The 27,088-nt window shown below is 40.6% G+C and overlaps 1 protein-coding gene across 1 annotated transcript in view; it reads right to left on the bottom strand.

The window, feature by feature from the left end:
* Nucleotides 1–27,088, bottom strand: part of LOC139456533 (huntingtin-interacting protein 1-like) — a 72,937-nt gene that overhangs the window by 43,547 nt on the left and 2,302 nt on the right. The window contains exons 2-4 of the mRNA XM_071238302.1: nucleotides 16,935–16,998; nucleotides 6,266–6,408; nucleotides 975–1,031 (exon numbers count right to left, since the gene is read on the bottom strand). Coding sequence (XP_071094403.1) covers nucleotides 975–1,031; nucleotides 6,266–6,408; nucleotides 16,935–16,998 — 264 coding nt within the window. The remainder of the gene's footprint in view (nucleotides 1–974; nucleotides 1,032–6,265; nucleotides 6,409–16,934; nucleotides 16,999–27,088) is intronic.

A 27,088-nucleotide genomic window follows, 5' to 3' on the forward strand; every position in this document is an offset into this window, starting at 1 on the left:
TATACTTTTTCCATCAGAAAATGATGATCATACAACTCATTCAGTCCCATAAACACATCAAGTCTTTACAGCAAATTGCACATCAACAATGTTTGGCAGTGATGGTGTGATCAAAATGTCCAATAAATGAGCTAACACTGGATTCAATGGCCCCAAAATACATATTCCCTGACAACTAGTTCCATTCACACAGCAAGGAGAAAATGTAGATCCTTTTACAAGGCAGTTAGTCTGTCCAATGATAGTATCACAGCACAAGAATCAATACAGGTTCTTTCTACATTGGAACAAGTCGTTGGGGAAATACTTTTTTTCTGCTAGGAAGCTGAGAATGTACCAGAAAGACTGATTCCTGTGGGAAATGTTATGACAGGAACAAGTATTACTTCAATAGGCTAGAAACACTGTGCTCAGCATAAATGTAGTGCCTTGTCCCACAGGACGTGGGTGTATTGATGAATTATAGATGGCTAGTGTAAGGAAAATACCCACTGGACAAATTATCAAAGACAGCCAGACAGAACATAAAGTAACTTTCCAAAGGATTTCATGTTAAGTGATCATAAATAAAATGTGGGGTGCTGAACTCTAGTCGACAAAAATATACCAATCTCAAATTAGACCCTACACAACCTAGGGACTTGACATGCTGAGAAATGAGCACTGATGCATTCTAACTGTGTTGGTGTTAACAATTACAGGTTTATTTTCACATTGCAAACAACATGACCAATTACCACACATAGATATTCTTTAGCCGTAATGGAGATAGATGTTCCAAGGCTCAAGAACGAACACAAGCATTACAGTTTTATCACAGGGTGCTGCAGTGTGTGTTCAGGGCTTGAGCAGGCATACCACTGGTTGATCATGACCATGAAGTCACCATGCACTGTCCGCACTAGGCAGCCATTGTGGCCACCCAATCCCCATGACAAGCATCATGTACTGACAGAGTCCTGGGCAATACTTACCCATAGCTTTCCCAGGTCTGTGAGGTGACTCCTGTACTTCATGGAATCAATAATGACCTGCAAATATAACATGAACACTCTGAATAATCTTCATGTATCATCATCATCATCATCATCATCATCATCATCAGGGGTGGTGAGGTAGCCTAGTGGTTAAAGCGCACACTCGTCACTGAAGTTCCGGGCTCCATTTCCCACATGCACACAATGTGTGAAGCCCATTTCTGGTGTCCCCCACAGCGATAATGCTGGAATATTGCTGAAAGGGGCGCAAAACCATACCCACTCACTCATCATCATCATCAACATCATTTGAAACCACAGTCACCACATTCACTTTATCACTTACTCCTTATCATCATCTCAAAACATTTCAGCATCAACAAGCATAATCATAATATAAAACATCATTGCTTAGTTTGTTGTTTAACGCCACACTCAGCAATGTTCCAGCTATAAGACGGCGGTCTGTAAATAATCAAGTCTGGACCAGACAATCCAGCGATTGATATGATGAGCATCGATCCATGCAATTGGGATCGATGACATGCATCAACAAAGTCAGCGAGCATGACCACCCGATCTTGTTAGTCGTCTTCTTATGACAAGCATAGTCACCTTTTACGGCAAGCATGGGTTGCTGAAGACCTATTCTACCCCGGATCTTCACAGGTTTCATTGTATCCTATTACATTTATACAAGCAACCAAATGGTTTTGAGCCAGTTGTAATAAGATACAAGTTTGGAATAAGCATCATTCTCATCAATGAGCCGTTTCATGAACCTCCAACTCGAGAAATCTTTATTACAACCAGACAACTTGTGCTCTAGTGTAGTTAAATATATAAACGTGCCTGTATCATGTGAACATCAAGTTCTGAAAACCACCAATGACAAACACATGGGAGTAAATGAAAAAACTCCTCCGTGAATGTGACCCTACTTTGCCGTGTGAATGATATTTAACCCAATACTTGACCCAGTACGGAACAATGGCTTGCCCACTTCTGCAAACATTTAAATGAACACTCTCTTTCTATAACACCATGTCTTCATCACTATACTGGATACCTACCAAGCTTATTGTCATTATTGTCATTTCAAGAAGGCTAGATAATGATAAGTTGAAATATCTTTAAAGTTAGCCCCTTCGCCCATTCAGTGGGATTGATAATATTGTCAACATCATGTTTTCTATGCCCTTCTGGCATATATTTTAACTGTGCCATTATGACTGTTACAATGTCTATCAGACGCGGTGCAATATGCCGGATACAGCAATATTCAAGCCCTCACATGGAGATCTGTTAATAATCACCAAGTCAGGGCCAGCAAATTAGTGGTTGATAGCATGAACAATTCACATGCACATTGCATCCACACAATCATCATTTGAATCTTGCGACAGACTTGGGGGTACTGGGACAGACTTGGGGGTACTGGGTCAGACTTGGGGGTACTGGGTCAGACTTGGGGGTACTGGGACAGACTTGGGGGTACTGGGACAGGCTTGGGGGTACTGGGTCAGGCTTGGGGGTACTGGGTCAGGCTTGGGGGTACTGGGTCAGACTTGGGGTACTGGGAAAGGCTTGTGGATACTGGGAACCTATTCTGGACAGGCTTGGGGCCACTGGAAACCTATTCTGTAAAACATTGTGTTGTGTTCAAGTAGGGATAGCTACAAAGTGCAATTAGGACAAGTGCAATTAGGTTTACACAAGTCCTTCGGACTAGATTCAAGAAAAACAGATTTCTAACGCAGCCTGGGAGCCTTATGGTAGATGGGACCTTTTCTGCCTCTGCAACCCAATGGTGTGATATCACACAGGATCCTACAGCCACCATAGGAGTGCAAAGAAACACTGACACATCATTATTCTTCTTTGTAAATACAATACCACAAGTATTGTTCCAGTGCCCTTTTATTTGAATCATCAAACCTTCAAATCAAATTTCCAAATTTCCCTCCAAGTGACCGTGGCCCTTTAAGTATTGACCACCATCATCCTCTACAGCTCAGTCCAGGCCTGCACATGTCACTGTACAGTGGCAGCTGAGTGGTTCAAGTTGGCCATGTTAGGAAGTGCGTGGTACATCACATCTATTCCTGCTCGACTATTTCCTGGTAGAGAACACTCCACCAACAGACACGTGGAGCCAAGGTTTGTTGTCTCAATCTGACCTTCAACATCCTTCACTTTTCAATGAACAGATAAAACTCTTCATCCCTGTTGGGTACGGGGAGGAGAGGGCACAGTTTGGGCAGGCTTCATACATGGATGTGCATCATGAGTGAGTGAGAGAGTTGGGGTGTAAAACAATTTTTGAATGTTTTTTTTCACCTAAATAACAGTACATTTACTTAGATTTAAGAGGATTTACGCCAAAATGAAAAGCAAGTCACAGATATTGCCATTTGATGAAACCAACTGATACTAGTGATGACAAAAGAGCCAAGGATAAGGTGATCCTGACACAGCAAAGGGAAGCAACTCTGCACATTGAGTTGGAACACCTAGGCCCAAAGAAGTGGACATTTACCAGTTTGGTGAATCCAACGGGAACGGGGGATGACGGCCCTAAGATCGTAAGTGGGATGAAACTTGGAACCAACTACAAGCAGATCCTGACACAGCAAAGGGAAGCAAGCAGTGTTGACACTGTGATGTCAAAGAAGATGATGTCAATAATGTCACAGATGATGTCACAGTTGATATTGTGAACACGTCCACACAGTGCTCTCCTCAGAAGAACTGCATCTTAGATCGTAAGTGGGATGAAACTTGGAACCAACTACAAGCAGATCCTGACACAGCAAAGGGAAGCAAGCAGTGTTGACACTGTGATGTCAAAGAAGATGATGTCAATAATGTCACAGATGATGTCACAGTTGATATTGTGAACACGTCCACACAGTGCTCTCCTCAGAAGAACTGCATCTTCTCTCCACCTATTTTATCAATTATCGATACCAACGAGATATTTAAAAAACTCTGATCAGAATTCATGAATTTCCCATGCTCACACTCAGAAAATACAACAACTTCTAACACTTGTTACATACAATCAGTATGACACACTACATATATTAATAAATCTAGGACACTTTGCTCCTGCAATGTATTGATTATATGTAAACCTTTGGAGTTGTGAGAGTGAATAGAGCATCAGGCTGTATTATCAATTTTGCAGCATATCACAGTGAGAGACTCAAGAGCTGGCTCCACTCATATCCCAGTGGGGAAACGTATCTGGCCTACTGCATCCCGAGTGAACCTCCCAGCCAATGATCTCACCATCCAGGTCATTATAGCCCATATACCCTGCCAGTACTAAGGCGTAACACCTGCACTTTGTTTACTTCCATAATCCTATATCAGCTGTGTCACAAGCCGTTACTTACTCATGGGGCTGTGTCAAAAGATGAATCAGGATCAGATTAACATTGTTTTCATACAGTCAAAGATGCTAATGATGATGTCAACAATGTTCAAGGTGGCCTGCAAATTGTCACAATCCAGTGGTTGATAGCATGAGCAACCATCCATGTTGTCAAGGTACCGTGACACACCATCAGCTGGGACACACATTGTAATTGCCTGTTGTTTTACACAACAACGATTATTCCAGATACATCATGGCACCCTGCAAATACTTGAGTCTTGGCCAGACAAACTAGTGGTTGATATTAAGAGCAAACAAACTTGACCACCTGATCCAATTTAGTCTCCTCTTACGACAATCAATAGAGTTCTGAGGGACCTATTCTTACCAGTTATATCGCGGCGTGTCAGCTTAATGTGGGAGGAAAGCCCGAAGTGATGCAGGTCTCAGACGTTTACCACTTCGGTGAAACCCACGAGCATGGGTATGGTGCTGACAAACCTAGAAACATAATTGGGGCGAACCGGGATTCGAACCCACATTCATAGGTTTCTGGCAAGGGACGCAACAGGGCTAAGAAGTGTGAAAACAATTCAGCAGGCTTAAGGTTAACAAAGTCACCAAACATGACAACCTGATGCATTAAGTCTCCTCTTTCAGCAAGCATAGGTTGCTGGGAGCCCATATGTTTACCCGGAATCCCAATGGATTGACTAGTGACTGGTGAAAGAACAGAATTTGCAGGTAACAGACATACACAGTAATTGTTTTTCAGGTCCTCTGCATCTAGACATGTCCTATCCCCTGAGTTGACTGCATACACATCAATATCCTAAATTACATCTGTTTCCTTTGAGATGACCCCTGTCTGAAGCTTCACGTGGAGAGCCCAGCCTTTCGTTACTTGTCAATGAGAAGAGCTTGACCCTGACTGGATAGGGAACCAGAAGGTGCTTGAACTATATGAGGCCCAGCAATACTTTCTGCTGTCCTCCTTTTGGTGGGTCATATATTTGTTATTAGGATGTCTAAACCTAAGTGGTACCTACAATAGGATGGCAATGTCTGGGTGGTACCTACAATAGGATGGCCATGTCTGAGTGGTACCTACAATAGGATGGTCATGTCTGAGTGGTACCTACAATAGGATGGCCATGTCTGAGTGGTACCTACAATAGGATGGCCATGTCTGAGTGGTACATATAATAGGATGGCCATGTCTGAGTGGTACCTACAATAGCATGGCCATGTCTGAGTGGTACCTACAATAGGATGGCCATGTCTGAGTGGTACATATAATAGGATGGCCATGTCTGAGTGGTACCTACAATAGCATGGCCATGTCTGAGTGGTACCTACAATAGGATGGCCATGTCTGGGTGGTACATATAATAGGATGGCCATGTCTGGGTGGTACTTACAATAGCATGTCCAAGCTTCAGTGGTACTTACAATAGGATGGCAATGTCTGAGTGGTACCGACAAAAGGATGGCCATGTCTGAGCGGTACCTACAATAGGATGGCCATGTCTGAGTGGTACCTACAATAGGATGGCCATGTCTGAGTGGTACATATAATAGGATGGTCATGTCTGAGCGGTACTTACAATAGCATGTCCAAGCTTAAGTGGTACCTACAATAGGATGGCCATGTCTGAGTGGTACCTACAATAGCATGGCCATGTCTGAGTGGTACCTACAATAGGATGACCATGTCTGAGTGGTACCTACAATAGGATGGCCATGTCTGAGTGGTACCTATAATAGGATGGTCATGTCTGAGCGGTACTTACAATAGCATGTCCAAGCTTAAGTGGTACTCACAATAGGAGTCCATGTCAAAGTACGCTGACAGTGGGGTGTTTATGACTAAGTGGCACTTATATATGTGTGGAGGAATACTTACATTAGGGTGTCCATCTCGAAGTATCTTGTGGAGAACGTGGAGAAACTTCCAGCACACGATGGGGTTGCCCTGGACAGGCAGCTTGGTGGCAACGGTCCAGAACATCCCTCCGCCATTGTCTTGGAAGGTACCAAGGATTGTGTCTTGTACAAGTTAAGGGCATTATTCACAGTAGACAAAACAAGTATGTATGATCACATATTTATCTTCCATGCATTTAATGGAGATATCAAATGATTTCTGACACCAGATGGCCATAATTTCAAAAACAAACATATAAAATGAAAGAAATCTTTGCAACTCAGTAAACGTTCTATTATGTGTCATTTGCTTGGAGTTTAAAGATGATTGTTCTTGTACAGAACTCCTGTAATGGATGTTACACATACCCCCCAGTGTACTGAAACATAACCTGTTCCAGTACAAGACCGGTATACCCTGCTAATGACACCACAGAAAACCCCTGATCTTGTAACATGAAATGGGCATTGTCAGCAGGAGAGTGCTGGTCTGATTCTGTACATACTCAATCCCCAACCGAATGGGGGTGTTCTCACAACATATCCTCAAAAGCCCAACATTCTTCCTTGACATTATGGTATAGAACCTTATGATGTCATGAAGGTGAGATGAAACATGGTTAAACACACGTTCAAGATTATGCATGTGTGTGCGTGCATGCACTTGTAGTTGTCTGGGCGTATGTCATTATGACTCCTATGAACCAAGACTCTGACATCAGGTAATGCAGCAGCAATATTGACAATGAAGTCTTCGTCTCCTCTACTTATCATCCCTGATTATATCCTCCTCCGGTGTTGATCAGTTCCTGGCCATACCATCCCCTCAGGGTCTAACTGCCATCAAATCAACAGACTTTCACCAGACTCAACACCATCTCGGGTTCTTCGCCCAAATCATTATTTTCCCATTTCCTATTAAAATCAGCTTTAATTGGCAATGAGGTAGTAACAAGTGGTGACTGATCATATCATGTGACCATATTGGTGCAGCGTGGACCAATCGGAGAAACATGGAGCGACAGCCAGTCAATAACATCAATACAGACTGCAGACAGATTTGACAATTGACCAAACTAATGTAAACCGACAATTTTCCAATTTACATGCAATTACTTTGAATACCGATCCTCATAGCAATGGATCTACTAGAATCATATCATGATGTTTTAAATGCATAGTGTGCACAAGCAACTCAAATTTACTACCAGAAGTGAGTGAGTATGGTTTTACGCCCCTTTTAGCAATAATCTAACAATATCAGGGTGGGGGGACATTGTACCCATGTCGGGAGTCGAACCCGGGTCTTCGGCGAGACGAGTGAATGCTTTAACCACTAGGCTACTCAACCACTCTTACTACCAGAAGAACAGTTTGATGAAAGTGTAACCCATACATAAGCAGACTCTTTCTGAAGAATCTTTTTGGGGGTCCTCAAAATTCAGCTTATCTATGGTCATATACGGTATGCAAAGGTGATTTATTTTGCTTATTTTACGCAAATACATAGCTAACATGGAGCTCTGGTTGTTGTTCCAAAATCTGATGCAGTTACACACATCACCACTAATTATTTGCTAGTTCTTTAACACGGCAATCAGCAACAATCAGCCATATCAAGATGACCTGGACCAGACAAACCAGTGATTGATGTTATGAGCTCTATCCCATGCCTACTGGGTAGGATATTTACACTCAATCGACCAAGTCAATGAGTACCACCTGATCCATTAAGCCAACTCTTACAAGCACACGTTGCTGAACACCAAGGTTACCTTGCATTGGCCAAATGGGGTCATCATTGCCAAGATTAAAAAAAACCCAGAAAAAACACACTGGCTACTTCGTAAACTCACTTACTCTAAATAAATCAAAGGAACTAACAATAAATCTAGCTACTTGTTCAAATACAATCTGACTTTTTGTTCCTACCAAATAACATGCTCCTTTTGTGTCTCATTTTGCATTATACATGACCCCAGGATACAACTCTCGTATCCTGTATCTTGATGCAAATGAAATTTGGCAAATTGTTACAAGGCTATCTGCAATGTTTTGATAGGATTAAAGGATATCATCAAATGATACATATTACATTTTTTCTGTGTTCCAGTATGCAGAATAAAAAATACATAACAAGTTTTCTTACTATTTGTATCACAAATGATGTTTCCCTACACATAGATTAACAAAACAGCGGAAATGTGGAAGTGTTATTTCCTTACACTGTTATCCATGGTAACAAAATGGCTGTGACTGACCATGCTGAGAAAGAATTACATTATTATGTAGAAAAGTGGAATCTGCATGTGTAATCGGTGTCAAACCCTGTCAAACACATTAGCTCCCAATATATTGCAACAATTTAGTAATTACTGCAAGACACTGTTTTTACCAATACACGGACATATTATTTGAGAATCCCATATAAAACTTGTAACCATATTAGTCATGACAGTATGTCATCTTGCAACCAGACAACAGACTACACACACAGGGAATGTAGACATCTCACAAGACCATTCTGCACAGACAGGTTGATAAGTTTATTACTGGGGCTCCAATACAGTCTATAAGGTCGTAATGAAGTGTCTCAGAATAGACCAGATTGGATAATCATTGAAACTGGGGGTGGAAGGCAAACAGGAAACCATGAGGTCACTATGTTTCCGTGGCGATAGACATGTCAGGGGACTCTCCAGTTTCAAGAATAAACAATCAGGAGGAATTCAATCAAATACATATCCATACTCAAGTTCTTAGATTCACCATCATAATAAATCAGCTGTTTAAAGCGACATAAAATTCAGCAAGAAAGTCAAAATTCCTGGCTGCCAATCCAGACTCGCATACTTTAACAGGCCTAGGACAATCAGAGCACTAACATCACTTTGTGGAATGGGGCCTCAGCCATAACATCAATGTTGAAAGTGACTGGCATTTATTACAATCCACAGATTCAAATACTGTAGAAGTAGAACCAAAGAATGCCCGGACCTGTAATTTCTAACACCATCATAGTTTGGGGAGATCCTCTTTCGAAAAACTTCTGTTAAAAAATGTAGTTTGTCATTTGTGATTAAACACAACATGCACAAGGCAGTCTTCTATCCACAAACTGATCTTACCATATTGATATTTGACATTTGTAGCAGTCCAAGAACAATTTGTGGATCGGGGCACTGACCTATTTAGCACGTTTAGTAATCTAACTTTTGGCCTCCCTCAGCCTGTGTTTTCCTAAATAATTTGTAAAACAAGACAAAAAGTGGTCTGGTCTTTCCAGAAAAAAATATGAAAACATTATTGAAAAGATTCCAAGCATATGAAAAATTCTATGTAACCCACCAAGATTTTGAGAAAAAAAATTACCTGGCAGATTAAACTTAGACGTAGTCATATTAAATTGGTATTCCATGACTAGTTAATTCCATGACTAGCTTTCATATAAAAATTTCACTACATGCCCATGGCAGTCGAATCGTGAAAACTGGTGTCACTGTTGATACTACTGAGAGTTCCAATCTAAGAGCAAAGACATAAAATCTCCAAATGGTGATTGTTTCCTTCCTGGATATCAACTTCCCAGAAATTGATACCCTTCCTTTGTCAAAAAGTGTCAATAATCATAGGTGCTGTCATTATTATTGGCAACATTACTTTCATATTGGTGAAATCCCAGAATTATTGTCAGTTTGAGACCTTGGTACTGACGCCAATATCTCACATTTAGAAATAAGCCCTGCATGTTAAAGTAATGCTTCTTCGTTGTGTTCAAAGGAACCAATACGGATGATTTTCTAAGTACATGTGAAAAAATATTATTCATATCTGTTACGAAAATAACTCCAGTCTAGTTATCGTGGGGACAATTTATAGTTTGTTGCATGGCGTGAACAAGAGAAACTCAGTCGTCCGTGGTTCTTCAGATTTCCTTTCATACACTGATGTCTGATATCCAACAACTGATGTCATCAATTCTGTACAGTACTGTCTTCAGGAATCAATAATTCATGATCATCTTGTGGGTGTCGCTGTTGTTCATAACAGTAACAACATCAGCAAATTTCCTGTTCTGTCAAAGGCAGCTATATCTAATAGTAATGTTCAAGTAATAGGTGCTATTATGCAGTAATATAATAAACAATTACTGTGTTCCACGTGTTAACCGCCAAAGTGACTGAAATTGGCACTGGTCCTACAGTCCTTGCCAAACTGCTCAATAGTTTAGATATCATAAGGACTAGAAGATATTTGAAATATTTAAGATATGTTATCAACTAAAACTGGTAGTTCCTATCGCTGCACCAGCTCCAATAAGCAAATTCTGACGAACTTTTAGGTGAGGTGAAGGTGACGTAAAATTTGGTTTAAAATTGTGTACAAGATTATTGCACGTGTATGTGAGTGGCTGCTTGTACTTGTCCGGACTAATGACGATTTTATAGTGCTAGCCCACTGAAGGTCAGACGAACATGACGAAACATGGTTAAACGTCGGGTTCAAGATTATGCATGTGTGCATACATATGTACTAGTCTGTACTGCTAGCCCACATAGCTCCCATGCCGAAGTTTAACATGGATACCCCACTCAGATGCAGTTCATCTATTACGAGCCGACCAGTCCTTGTTTTATTCCCATAATGCCAAGTGCCAGGCAGGGTAACAACAAGTACCATCTTTCAACAATGCAGCAGGGGATTAAACTACCAACCTTCCGCTCTCCAGGCAGACTCTCCATCTACTTGACCAGATAATGGGGGCGGTTCTGAAGCAACGAGACAAGTTGATTTTTCCGAACTTTCCAGACAGACTGCACACAAAGCTGAGAAGCTTTTCGGATCTCTGACACTCATGACAACAACCAGGAATCTCTATTTACCAAATTGTCTGTGACTTTTCCCTGGGCCAAAGCGACCATTTACTAATCAGTCAGTATCAACGCGGTCAAGGTACAATTTTAGCCAGTATTGACAAGTTTATTCTATGACTCACCACAAATTACTGGTATCATGAGTGAAGGAACCAATGCCTAACCACAAACTTGTGCCAAGATGATAATGGTTAAACTTACTCTATAAAATATTGATCCTTTGTTTCCATCTGGTTATCAGCAATGTTATGTCTACCATGTCATCACTTGTGTTTTGCAGGCAGTGATACATTCATGATGTCTTGGAAACACAAGTTTGTCTGGAATTATAGTAGTTGCCTTTTCAATCGTTCTGATTTTAAGGAGTGAGTGAGTGAGTGAGTGAGTGAGTATGGTTTAACGCCGCTTTTAGCAATATTCCAGCAATATCACGGCGGGGGACACCAGAAATGGGCTTCACACATTGTACCCATGTCGGGAATCGAACCCGGGTCTTCGACGTGACGAGCGGACGCTTTAACCACTAGGCTACCCGACCGCCCCCTGATTTTAAGGATTCAACATCATCACATCCAGCTGAATGTGATTAGAAATCTCATCAAAATCAAATTATGTTTTTTTTTTTTTTTGTTTAACTATGAACTCTGAACAATATGGCAATATGATGCAATCCTGTAAATAATGGAGTCTGGACCTGTCTGGACCACACCAATTAGTGAGTGATGCTATGAGCATCACAATATGTCGTCAGGGTACAATGAGACCCAATCTGCCAAATCACTGGGCCTGACTGCTCGAGCCATACAGTTGCCCCATACAACAAGCTATAAGGTTGCTCTGCCCGGGACCTATTCTTAAATCATTGGGGTACAATGACACCTAATCTGCCAAATCACTGGGCCTGACTGCTCGAACCATGTAGTTGCCCCATACAACAAGCTATAAGGTTGCTCTGCCCGGGACCTATTCTTAAATCATTGGGGTACAATGACACCTAATCTGCCAAATCGCTGGGCCTGACTGCTCGAACCATGTAGTTGCCCCATACAACAAGCTATAAGGTTGCTCTGCCCGGGACCTATTCTTAAATCGTTGGGGTACAATAACAAAATATCTGCCAAAATCGCTGGGCCTGACTGCTCGAACCATGTAGTTGCCCCATGCAACAAGCTATAAGGTTGCTCTGCCCGGGACCTATTCTTAAATCATTGGGTACAATGACACCTAATCTGCCAAATCACTGGGCCTGACTGCTCGAACCATGTAGTTGCCCCATGCAACAAGCTATAAGGTTGCTCTGCCCGGGACCTATTCTTAAATCATTGGGTACAATGACACCTAATCTGCCAAATCACTGGGCCTGACTGCTCGAACCATGTAGTTGCCCCATGCAACAAGCTATAAGGTTGCTCTGCCCGAGACCTATTCTTAAATCATTGGGGTACAATGACACCTAATCTGCCAAAATCGCTGGGCCTGACTGCTCGAACCATATAGTTGCCCCATACAACAAGCTATAAGGTTGCTCGGCCCGGGACCTATTCTTAAATCATTGGGGTACAGTGACACCCAATCTGACAAATCGCTGGGCCTGACTGCTCGAACCATGTAGTTGCCCCATACAACAAGCTATAAGGTTGCTCTGCCCGGGACCTATTCTTAAATCATTGGGGTACAGTGACACCCAATCTGACAAATCGCTGGGCCTGACTGCTCGAACCATGTAGTTGCCCCATACAACAAGCTATAAGGTTGCTCTGCCCGGGACCTATTCTTAAATCATTGGGGTACAGTGACACCCAATCTGACAAATCGCTGGGCCTGACTGCTCGAACCATGTAGTTGCCCCATACAACAAGCTATAAGGTTGCTCTGCCAGGGACCTATTCTTAAATCATTGGGGTACAATGACACCTAATCTGCCAAATCGCTAGGGCCTGACTGCTCGAACCATGTAGTTGCCCCATACAACAAGCTATAAGGTTGCTCTGCCCGGGACCTATTCTTAAATCGTTGGGGTACAATAACAAAATATCTGCCAAAATCGCTGGGCCTGACTGCTCGAGCCATACAGTTGCCCCATGCAACAAGCTATAAGGTTGCTCTGCCCGGGACCTATTCTTAAATCATTGGATACAATGACACCTAATCTGACAAATCGCTGGGCCTGACTGCTCGAACCATATAGTTGCCCCATACAACAAGCTATAAGGTTGCTCTGCCCGGGACCTATTCTTAAATCATTGGGGTACAGTGACACCCAATCTGACAAATCGCTAGGCCTGACTGCTCGAACCATGTAGTTGCCCCATGCAACAAGCTATAAGGTTGCTCTGCCCGGGACCTATTCTTAAATCGTTGGGGTACAATAACAAAATATCTGCCAAAATCACTGGGCCTGACTGCTCGAACCATGTAGTTGCCCCATGCAACAAGCTATAAGGTTGCTCTGCCCGGGACCTATTCTTAAATCATTGGGGTACAGTGACACCCAATCTGACAAATCGCTAGGCCTGACTGCTCGAGCCATGTAGTTGCCCCATACAACAAGCTATAAGGTTGCTCTGCCCGGGACCTATTCTTAAATCATTGGGGTACAATAACAAAATATCTGCCAAAATCGCTGGGCCTGACTGCTCGAGCCCTGTAGTTGCCCCATACAACAAGCTATAAGGTTGCTCTGCCCGGGACCTATTCTTAAATCGCTGGGGTACAGTGACACCCAATCTGACAAATCGCTAGGCCTGACTGTTTGAGCCATGTTGTCACCTTGTTCGACAAACAAAGGTTGCTGGAGTCCTTAAATTCTAACCCGGAATCCCAACACTGTTACAGGGGCAAAGAATCATTATCCTGATACCCTGGTAATGAAATAGCAATTCTGTTGCTATAATAGCCTTTTTTATAACATTTGTTTTGTTTGTTTGTTTGTTGTTTAACGCCGCATTCAGCAATATTCCAGTCATATATGATGGTGGTCTCTAAATAATTGAATCTGGACCAGACATTATAGTGATTGACATCATGAGCATTGATCCATGCAATTGGGATATGATGACATGCATCAACCAAGTCAGCATGCCAGACTACCCAATCCCGTTCATCACCTCTTACGACAAGCACAGTTGTCCTATACAGCAAGCATGGGTTGCTGAAGGCCTATTCTACCCTGGATCTTCACAGGTCTTATAACATCTGTGTTTAATTGAAATACAGGAATTGACTGATTCATGCAGCTTTATGCTACATGCTGTCGCCCCGTAAATAATCAAGTGTGGGACAGGCATTGAACACATGGTTGACTGAACCAAGCCAGACCATCAGGACATCACACCATCTGATCCTCATTATAGTAATTTATACCAGCAATGTAGACTAGGGATCTATTCTACCCTGGAATCCCAGAATCAAGTACAATATAGACCTCATATATTTACCTGCCCCCATGAATATCTAGGTTAGAATTGGTCTTCAGCAACCCATGCTTGTTATAAGAGGCAACTCATGTAATGCTTGTCGTAAGAGGTGACTAACTGGATCAGATAGTCAGAATCGCTGACTTGGTTGATGCATGTCATTGTATGCTCATGATCTCAATCACTAGATTGTCTGGTCCAGACTTTACTATTTATAGTCCACCATCAAATAAGTGGAATATTGCCAGTGCAGCGTTCAACAACAAACAAACAACATAATTTTATTATTGTTGTATGAACATCATGAACTGCATAAATCTTTCGCTACAATTTTCATATTGCAATTATCATGACTTGTTTTGATTTTAAATGGATTTGTTTGGGGCTGCAGCAGTGAGAAGACTCCTAAAACCAACAAACACAAATACAAATCCACAACAAACCAACACAGCAGTAAAGGTTTTTTTCATTTAAAAAATCCTCTGATTTTTTCTTCCTGAACTGATATCATAAAATCATATTTCAACACATATTTATTTCATTCATTTTTCAACATGATGATGAGACAAGATCTCTGATGGACTGGTCAATCACATCAATTTCATTAAGACAATCAATTCTGATGGCATTTCCTCCTAATGGATGGGTCACTTATCCCGACCAAGTATAGAATATCACACCAAGAGCCTGTGAAGCCTCCACATGTCATGCTCAGTCCAAGTAATTCTATCAAAACAAATTAAGAGATTAATCGGCTGTGGTCTCACACTGTCCAAGCTGCTGTGTGTGAACATGTGCGTCCAGTGCAGACACTGACCACCATGTTGGTGGACACGGCTAATGGAGATAGATGTGTCCAGAGGGACATCAGCCACTGCAGTTTAACATTAAATGGCTGCCTTCACCACATGGTGTCCAGTACAAGCAGTGATCACAACTGGGATTCTAAGTGAGTTTACTAGAATGGAGCAACATTTTACTAGACCTGGGCTTCCGGCTAGTGGCTAACATTGCAGATTGTAATATATGGACTAGAACCAGGACTAGAACCAGCTGAATGTTCTTGATAGAATGTTCGGTTACTAGACTCAGGCTACGAGTGTCTGAATTGCATATATTCAAGGCCATAAAACATAAATATACATTTTCAAAACTGCAAGGTGTCGTTATGGTTATTGAGCATTTGGACTTTCAGGTCACTGATATCCAATAAAAATTACACCCACAAATTTGAAAACACAAACAATAAGTTAGAGTAAACATTCAGTGGTATTTTCTTTCCATATTACCGTATTCGACATAATAAGCGCTCAGGGCGCTCTCAAAATTAGAAATAGGGGGCTCTCATTAGAATATTATTTTGGTGAAAAAAAAACAGTGTTGAAAGATAAATTTAGTGGTTTATGCTGACGGCCTGAAATGTTTATGCATGACATATATTTTTCCAGAATTTAATTTCCAATAACAAAGGGTGCATACAACACATGAGTACGTATTATACGCGAAGAGGGGAAGGAAGCGGTGCGTATTATACGCGAAGAGGGGAAGTAAGCGGTGCGTATTATATGCGAATAGGGGAAGGAAGCGGTGCGTATTATATGCGAATAGGGGAAGTAAGTGGTGCGTATTATACGCGAATAGGGGAAGTAAGCGGTGCGTATTATACGCGAATAGGGGAAGGAAGCGGTGCGTATTATACGCGAAGAGGGGAAGTAAGTGGTGCGTATTATATGCGAATAGGGGTCAGAAGGGGTGCTAATTGGGATTGTTCACTAGCCAATATATTAGCAAATCCTGCCATGGGTGGTTATTAGAGAGGGGCGCTTATTACGTCAAATACGGTGTATGTCTTCTCATCTGTCATGATTCCTTCTGGAAAACCTCAAACTTACACATCCTGTCCATCTGGAGAAGAGGATGCAGAAAAAAACTATTGTACAGTAGAACCCTTAAACTGCAGTTTCTTCTGTCAAATATTATATATTTATAAATAATGAATATAATATTGTCATCAAATACCACATTTCTTAAATTTGGGATTGAGAATAAAATTGGTAATTATAACATAGATAAATTCAGTGACTGACACAGCCAGTGAGACTAGTGAAAATATAGCTGGGTAAGTTGCTTTCTCCTCAAATCTAATTACATAAACTACTATTTCGAAATGACCAGTGGACTACTATGATATGACCAATGGGATCTATCCCTACAATCTGCGACAAACAAACTTCTTCCATGCACATTCTTCAAGTACACAAGCACAAAATCTATGACCAAGTTGGATTCTTCTATAAACCTGTACCTGCTGGTTACTGAGAAACTTCTGGTTGACAAACAACAGAATTCAGAAGGATACTTCGAACATGCTTTTCTTTGACAGGTGTTTCTTGACTGTTGATAGCCTTGTTGATTGCCACAGCCTGGAAAATAAAATGCACGGATTAAATGCCACATTTAACCAAAATGAAAATATCTGGAAAGTAATACACAAAATGTCTGAAAATAATCCAGTCTGGACCAGGCAATCCAGTGGTTGATAGTATGAGCAACAAATCACCATGTTATCAACACAAAGATCCAGATTACACATTTTATGAACCACATTCTCATTTTCTTCAGCTCTTTTCAAAATGGATGTTTTCATATATCGTTGAACAACAAATAAATAAGATATAAAATATGTAAAGGGTAAATAAATTTATCCGTTCAGCATACATGTTCAGTATACATCAGTATTCTAACTTTAGGGGGGTCCTTAAGTGTACTTGAAGTCATTTCCTATAGTAATTGGCCCCTTAAACAAATGCTAAATCTGTAACTTTTAACATTAGGTCTATGACAAGGATGTTGTCACGCATAATTTAAACACTGCACGCGATACAGGGTTAAATATTTTAGATGCTAATTCTTCCATAGCTTGTACTGATGGTTTTCAAGCACAATTGACAACAGACTATATTTCTACAAAATGCTGGTTGGTTGTCATTCTCATAAAATTGTGGGGGGTGGGCATTACTGTAGTCAAGCATTATTCTTCGGGTAATGTTCATTTGTGAAAATATAACTTCCTGAGTGATCAAGTTCAGCAATAATCATTATTGTCCTCCACGTCACACAAACTCGAAGTACTTATAATATATGTGGGAGAATGTAAATATGGTTCCTTTAAAATCAGTGTTTTGTATTTGGCTCATGAAATAAAATAAACAGTGTGACATTAGAAGGATCAATTACTTCTCCAGTCACAGCAATCTAGTTCAGTTGTAAGACAGCTGTTGGTTTTCAACAGCAGAACACAGGAGAGAAGACTGAACATCCACAAAATTAAAAAGAGTACCAGAAACAAAATCAAACTAGATTCAACACGGGCTGTCTGAAAATGAGTCATCAATCTCACTGAAATCCTAGGTTGTCATTAAGTCATAGATTGTAATATTTCTGTTTTTTAGTACAGGGCCCACTTGCACAAAAGGATCTTAGTGCTAAGACAATTGTAAACCTATGTTAAAGTATGGGAGTTAAGATCATCTTAGCGCTGAGATTGCTTTGAGCAAGTGGGCCCTGGACTCAGATACTGGGGTCGGGTGGGTCCTGAGTAGGATCTGGATACCCACAGGATAACACAGATCCATGGTTAGTTACATGATTTATTGCTTAACGACATTAATAACTTAACTCTACAAATAGCTAATGTTTGCATTTATTTCTGATTATGTATGCATTCCTTCTCCTTGAGCATGTTGAGTTTTTTGTTTGTTTGTTCAACTTTGTTGTTTCACGTCGCACTCAGCAATATTCCAGCTATATGACGCTAAATGCGCAAAGTGCTTCATGGTAAATTTGCTCACGTGAGGCACTGTCTTCATCAGCTGATGAACGTCAACAAATACAACTTCAATCCGTATATTGACAGATACATATAGCAAACTATATCAACGTGGAGAGTCGTGACGTCGTGACGTCATCCGTCCCTAACATTCCATTTGGAGTGGCATCCCTTGGTTTTACAAACGTTAGAAAATGGCGGCTACAGAAATGTCATTCACTTGAAATGAGTTCTCAGAAAAAGTTAGCGTTGGAAAGAAATCCAGACCCGGCTGATGCTGAAAATGGATTGATATTAACGTTCTGTGAACTTTTGGTGTGTTTTTGAGTCATACTACGGCTGCTGATGACGGGGATTACCGCATGAGGCGGCACGGTTGGATTTCCCGAAGCAATACACGACAGTGTGGAGCTCAGTGATTTCTTTTGGTAAGTCGAGCATTCTCTGTTGCAGCTTCGAATGGACGCTTTATTTTGACATAAATGATCTGTCTGGCCTCAAAGCCCGCATCATTCATAGCCTGAATTGATGTCGTCAGTTGTCCCTTTAGTATTTCTGTAGATGTCCGCTCGATTGACAGCGTAATCACATGACATACTGTCAGCTTGGTAGTGTTCATCTAGGCGAGGTCACCCACTACTGTCAATATTAAGCGGTGAGATAGCCTTGTGGTTAAAATGTTTGTTTGTCATTCTGAGTTCAATTCCCCACAGGAGTACAATGTGTAAAGCCCATTTCTGGTGTCCCCTGCTACTAAAAGCAGCGTAAAACTCACTCACTCATAAAATATGTCCTCTCAGCACGTTGAGAGCATTATCTAGAGTAGCAGTTGTGAAACACCGACCAGCTGTCTTCCTTGTTAGTCCATGGCAATGACAGAGTGGTGTGTTTAACATGTGGGTCAGCCCCCTGCTCCTCAATGAAGCAAGTGACACAGGGAGTCTGGTATTTCGTGAGTAATACCCCACTCCTGTACAATGCGGCCCTGGAATTTCACATTCTAAAACACTCACCCGATCCAAACTCAAGGAGCAATTGTTTCAGTGTTACCAGCAGCTTGTCCTGCCAGTCACACTGACTGTAACATGGGTCTATACCATCAGCTGGACAGTGGAACATTAAGCTCTTGTCAAATCATGAGCAACTGGTCATGTTTATGTAATGAGCAACAAGAATTTGTTTTGTTTTTTGGTTGTTTAACGCTGCAGTTTGCAATATTCCAGCTATATGACGGAGGTCAGCCGTCTGTAAGTAATAAAGTTTGGTCAAGACAATCCAGTGATTGACATCATGATCATTAATCCACGCAATTGGGATACGATAACATGCATCAACCCAGTCAGCGAGCCTGACCACCTGATCCCGTTACTCGCCTCTTATGACAAGCATAGCCGCCTTCTATGGCAAGCATGTATGAAATGGCTCTAAAATAACTGATTGATAATGAACATTCTAAACTGTTTTTATGAAAATGACACTGTGTACTTGGTGCATGACAAATATTGTAAATCATGTAAATGTAAATGTTAAATTAAAATCACAATTTACCCTTGCTGATCACTTGAAAATAGATCAACATCTGTCTGGACATACATTAGATAATCTCACCCTAGTGTCTTTTGATATCAAATATATCAACACGAGTTGATAAAAGTGCAAAAACTATGAGAACTATGTCAGAGAAATCACTTGTATATATTGATTACAGAAGTTGGATCAACTTGAACCTTCGGGGCTTATTGATCTACTTACAGAATCAACAGATTGGAGTGACTTCTCGTTACATAACATAGTCTCTAGTAGGCAATATGACACCCACATTATTACAGCAGCTTATAAATAATTCATTGGTTGATCTGATGACCATCATGCAAGCACACTGCCAAGTACAGATAGTCCTGGAATGCACCACACAACACAGACACTGTGGCCACCTGATTCAGTCAAGCCATCAAGTACAACAAGTACAGTGTTAAAATAGCGCAATAGTCTAGGAAGAACTGGTTCCTGATAGCATAGGGATCAGGTTTTCCATCAAACAAGTTTTCTCCACTGCATCCCCATCCTTGTCTGTGGTTATCATCCTAGTTTTCTTCCATCAAAGACCCCTTATCCATGGAATGTATCAAATCACTGTTTCCCAAGTAAGAACTCAACTCTAATTAACCTAACCAGTTAATCTGCCTAACAATAATTAGCCATGCCAGCCCTCTATTTCGGGATAATACGGATCCAAAGGGACCAAATTGTGCGCTTACCACCCATGTTTTATCAGACTGTTGCTCAATTAAAAGACTTGGAGGACTACAAATATGTTTCAATAAGGTTATTGTTTTACTTTACTGTCATGACTGGAACATGGCTCTGAAGATATTTACATTGTTTTATCATCTTTATCTCATAATTAATTCACACCTCTGTAAAATAATATGGGCTCCAAAAATATTGCCTTGGCCAACCACAGATCTAATAGCAGGAGCCAGGTGGCTCCCTAGAAATAAACCTAGCTATGAGGCCAACACATTATACCTAAACCATAGGCCCGCAAGCATCGGCTGACATACTTGCTATTTCTAACAAGGAAGTGTAGCTTGTTCGTTAGAGTTACAACATTGATCCATGCTACAAATAGATACTGTCCCAATAAATATAGCCATGCATGCATCTAATGAAGATACAGTAACTTCTGGAGACCACACATCCCATCTGCTATCACACCTACAGCTATATTCCGGTATGTAACATCAACAATATTATTTCACCCTTCCCCATGGTCACGCTGAATGATGATCACAGGCCATAAATAAAAATCTGTTCCAAGAAACCTGACGCAGTTTTATGAAGGTGGGAAGATAGGGATTTGGGAGCAAATTTTCAGGGTTGTGTGTTGCTTGAAGCATGAAGGCACTATTTATTGTGGCCATTTGTCAGCTGATTGGCAACATCCTCACTGTTTCACCACACTTTTTCATATCATATTACAAGTTTGTGAGGTGAGGTGAGGTGAAATTGGGTTTGTCGCGTCCAAGATTATAGCACTTAAATAGCGACGTGCATGCACGTGTGTGTTTGTGTGGCTGCATGTACTAGTCCGGACTGATGCCGATTTATAGTGCTAGCTCACTGAGATACCATGCCGCAGTTTAACATGAATACCCCACTCAGACACAGTATACTGACTCTGAGCCGACCAGTCCTTGTTTTAGCCCCTTATTGCCGAGCGCAAGGCAGGGTAACAACAAGCACCATCTTTTAACGTCTTTTGGTATGACGTGGCCGGGGATCGAAACCCCGGGTTCTTCCACTCTCCAGGCGAACGCTCTACCATTAGACCACGGAGTCGGTATTACAAGTTTGTTGTTTATTTTGTTTATTTTTTAATGTCACACTCAGCAACATACCAGCTACATGATGGCAGTCTGTAAATAATAGAGGCTGGACCAGACAATCAGGTGATTGATATCATGAGCATTGATGTACACAATTGGTGAGGTGAGTCGAGGTGAAATGGGGCTTAACGTCGTTTCAAGATTACTGCACTGACTGATGCCGATTTATAGTGCTAGCCCACTGAGATACCATGCCGCAGTTTACCATGAATACCCCACTCAGACATAATATACTGACTCTGAGCCGTCCAGTCGTTGTTTTAGCCCCTTAATGCTGAGCACCAGACAGGGTAACAACAAGTACCATCTTTAACGTCTTTTAGTATGACGCAGCCAGGATCGAACCCCGGACCTTCTGCTCTCCGGGTGGACGCTCTACAACTAGACCACAGAGGATACGATGACATGCATCAAACAAGTCACCGAGCCTGACCACCCAATCCCGTTAGTCGCCTCTTATGAAAGCATAGTCGCTATTTACGGCAAGCATGGGCTTCTACCCCGGATCTCGACAAGACCCCGGGTCTATTACAAGTTACATTCCAGAATAGACCACAAGTACGTAACATGAAGAGATAGTTCCAGATTGACCTGTTGGCCCACCTGGTTGCATCTAGTGTTACAGTTGGCCTGTCACAACCTGGCCTTATCCTCATACATAGTGTTCGCTCATGTGTCAAACTATTCCGCCTAGACAAACCAGACATCCTTCCTGTAAAACTTAGTTACATTGATCACTTCATCTGCAAACTAATTTATTCTCAAGAACCAGCACCATACCCATGCTCATGGGTTTCATCAAAGTGGTAAACGTCTGAGACCTGCATCACTTCAGACTTGCCTTCCACAACTAGCTGACACGCCGTGATATAACTTGAATACTGTTCAAATCTGTGTTACACCCGACTCACTCAACTCATTTCCTGTACGAAATAAAGAGATAACAACCAAATCAGATTCTTTCTTCCTTTTTCCATATTGAAAACTGTATCTTTACCAGTGAGTGATCTCATTTCATCATTGTTAAAACCACTGACAGCAATACCCCAGCTACATCACTGAGGCCTTGTAGGGAGTCTAACAGTCAAGCGACCAGTTCTTAGAGTAACACCGATAGAAAATAACATTTTTCGTCCACCATTCCACATGTATAATGACAACATATAGAAAAACCTTTAAAAATGGCAAATGTCTACTTGTCCTTATGATACCTTGTCCATAGAAGCCATGCTTGCCTGTCATAAGAAGTGACTAATGGGATCAGGTGATCAGGCTCACTGACATGCTTGATGCATGTCATCGTATACCAATTGCGTGGATCGATACTCATGATGTCAATACAGACTCTGGTCTGGTCCAGACTCGATTATTTACAGACCACTGAAATATTGCTGAGTGAGGTGTTAACAAACAAATAAACAAGTTTGGCCGTAGGACTATAGGTCTAGTGACAATTTCTATTGCTGAGTAAGTGAGTATGGTATTACGCCATTTATAGATCTATTCCAGTAATATCATGGCGATGGGCTCACAGTGTACTCATGTGGGGAATCAAACCCAGACTTGGTGTGATGAGTGAATCTTTTACCCCCTGGGCTCCGCCACCACAGTCAAAATCTAACTTGTTGCCATGGAAATGGAAAAAATAAAAATTCCTAAATTGACAACCTGGTATTTTTATAACAGAATACCTATTTGTTTTAGAGTAAAGGTCCGGACAAACACACCACTATGAACAGAGTCAAAGTCAAACATGTTGCCAAGGAAACGGAAAAAACACCCCTAAATAGCAAAAGGCACCATTTGACAACCTGGTGTTTGTGCGTACAAAGTGTCATGAAAGAATACCAATAGTTTTAGAAATACGGTCCGGACAAATACACCACTATTAACAGAATCAAATTCAAGCTTGTTTCATTTGGAAACACATTACATGCCGAGAAGACAAAAAGTAAACTACAAATACTTGTTACTTATTCTTGTCTAACCTCTCTATCTTTGATGGATCAGAAAAGTAAAAAGACACACTACAAGATCACACATAATGAAAGCAACTGTTAATATTGAAATAACACTGATCCAAGCATTAGATGCAGAGGACAAAGCCTTTTCAGAAGTAAACATATATACATGTTGGTATAAAACTACCAACATACCACATTTTAAACTGTGCTAGCATTTATTCCCATTAAACTGACAACCTCAAACAACGTCATGCCAAATATTAAGAAAATTACTCAGCACACAAATATGTTTTATCTTCAATCAATTCTGTAAACAATAAAACGAAACAAAATGTGACCCAAGTTGTATTTGAGTTGAGTGTAACAACCCCTCACCAATTAGAAATACTTTTCCATTCACAGTCACCTGTGACCTCAAGGCATGTTCTTCTGGTCTTGTAAGATTAGCTTATACTGGTTCATAAGTTACCACTAAAATCTACTGAAAATACTGCCATAAAACTTGAGATAGTATTCTCATTCCAAAGTGACCTTAAACCCATTAACAGAATCATACCTCTACGATTTAAATTCAAGAAGATAAAGTTTATTTAACAAAATGAAGCCTGAAGCCACTGTCCATCAGTTCGTTCCACTAAGGGAAGAAAGTCGAGCAATGCATCAACAGCCAGGCTCACAGGATTCCAAAGAGGATTACCACAACTGGTCGAGCAAACAAACCGATGGACTTCAAATAACATTAACGTGATTGGGATGTCTACATCAACTACATTATCCGCTTCAACAATTACTGGACTTGTGAAAATTCCCTTGATTATTAGCACAGAGGCCCTTCGATGTGTTAGATTAATATTGGTGTATCTGAGAAAGGGATTATGTCTTTAGCTGCACAATAATCATATTGTGGCTGCAAGGCTGAAAGTGTTTGTTAAGAAGACTGTCAAGATTAGAAGGCCATGGGTTGAATCAACCATTAAAGGAACAATCAGTGTTTTTCTTTTTTTTCAACTTCGTGTCAGCTGTCTAAATGTTCACTGACATGAACCCAACAAATTCCTTTCTCAATAAGAGATCTTTATATTCCAGAATTTGTCAGTTTGACATATTTTCCAGCTGAGTTACACTTTGCTTCAAATCTTTTAATCATGGTAATACAGTGTTAGAAATTAACAGGGGTCCTTGGATCCTTACGGTACGCTGTCTTATGGTTGAGGTGAATTAGGGTTTGACATCACATTCAAGATTACTGCACTTCTACATAGCAGCACACACATATTCTGGACTAATGCCAGAGATACCATGCTGCAGTTTAACATGGAGAACCCACTCAGACACAGTATACTGACTCAAAGCCGACCAGTCCTTGTTTTAGCCTCTTAATTCTGAGTGCCAGGCAGGGTAATAACAAGTACCATATTTTAATGTCTTTTGCTATGACACTTTTTCCTATTAATTTTAGAACATAGGGACCCCTAAATCTTCAACATTTAACATGATGGTTATAATATTAGGATCCCTCAACTTGCCTGCTTAATTTCAATCACACTTAAATAATCAAGTCCTTGAAAGGCATTGAGAAGTGATACACAAAGGAAGAGAATTTATGGATGTCAACTTCTTTAATATTTATTATAAATTAAGAGCTACAGATAAGCTGCGTATTTGTGTAAAATACACCCCAAAACTATTCAAAACCCAATTACTTTCAATAAACTTGTGTACAGAAACATATGCATTAAATGAAAAACTCAATTGTTTGAAAACAGCATGCGTAAATACCCAATGAAGCTTTTTCACCATGCGTACAACAGGGCTAATTTCGGTAACACACTTATCAGCTAACTTATTTCCCGAGTCAAGCCTATATTTAGAACCGATATAGACATCTAAAACATTATTTCTTTTTTTCAGAAATCTCAAAACTCTTACTCATTTAGGGAAAAAAACCACAAAAAACAATAGAATGATGAATAGACGAGTGAAAAATTATTGATTACCTAGTGAAAAATGTAAAAAACCAATTGAAATAGAAACCTTCGGGTAAAAACTTAATTGATTATCTGGAGCTCTGTAAATTCTCTTCCTTACATATAACCTATAATTTTGCAAATGTTAACTAAAGAAAAGAAAAAAAAGCATTAAAAAAAATGCAACCATTTCTCAGTGCCAACACAAATGGATATAAGCAATGTACCATGATTACACAGAAGTATGTGCAGGGTCAGCATGGTCAAGGGTTCGCCAGTGACAGGATGATGCTACATCAAAGTGTTCAGACACCTAATTTAGGCCGTGGTCAGTCTGGTACATGTAATTACTCAAACATTCTCCACATTCATTACACAGTAACTGTGAGTCACACACAAACACCCAATTGTTCAGCCATGTTCAATTACAAAGTACTGTACAAGCATAATATCAGTCCCCTGATGCACTGATGGACAAAAATTGTTTATCATGTTTATACTTCCCACAAAGTTATCAGTATTTATCATTCAATTTACATCTGTATTGATATTATGAGTCTGATATCTTGACACAGACTGGCAAAATACACCCAAAGCCCAAAGGCATGTGAACACTATTGATAAAGACTCAGAGTTTATGAAAACGTTTAACACACAATACGATTTTCTCGGTTGTTCTAATAAAAAACAATCCCAATGCCGATTTAGCCGAATAGACCTGCCTATTTTTATCATCTAGACTGGCTTTGATTAAAAACATAACAGATTCCGCAATCATGGTGCAGGACTCACTGTTATACTATTTACAAAGCAATCAGTTAGGTACAGATTCAGTTCATATTTTGTGCTTTGGTAATGATATTTTATCACAGACTGGCAAAATATACTCAATATTAGCCGTGTTTGCATTTATCAAATTGTGATTTTTTTAGACGTTCATAACTCAAACAATTCCCTCTTAAGTATATAAAGTGTACTGGTGTTTAACTGGGAAGGAAACTGACCCCAAACTAAAACATGCAAAGCCAATATAAACATGAAACATTGAAACTTAATTTTAAAAGATAAAATTCTGCAAGGCAAATTTTTATGCCACTGTTGTGGAGACATCAGGGATAGACACTATTGGTCATATCCAGCTTATATTTAAAGTCTGCAGCTCATTTCTTGTAAAAGTTTGTTTGAAAACCGAGTGAACTAGATATTTTGACAAAACAGTAGCTCTTGCCATTTATTTATTAAATGTAAACCTTTGGAGTTGTGTGAGTGAATAGAGCATCAGGCTAACAGAGCTGAAAATGGGATGAGTACTATAAGATGAAGCTGAGAAGGGGGATGAGGGGTGGAACAGAGTGGGGGTGATT

This window comes from Haliotis cracherodii, unplaced genomic scaffold, assembly GCF_022045235.1.
Source record: "Haliotis cracherodii isolate W230 unplaced genomic scaffold, xgHalCrac1.p SCAF_11, whole genome shotgun sequence".
Taxonomy (NCBI): Eukaryota; Metazoa; Mollusca; class Gastropoda; order Lepetellida; family Haliotidae; genus Haliotis; species Haliotis cracherodii.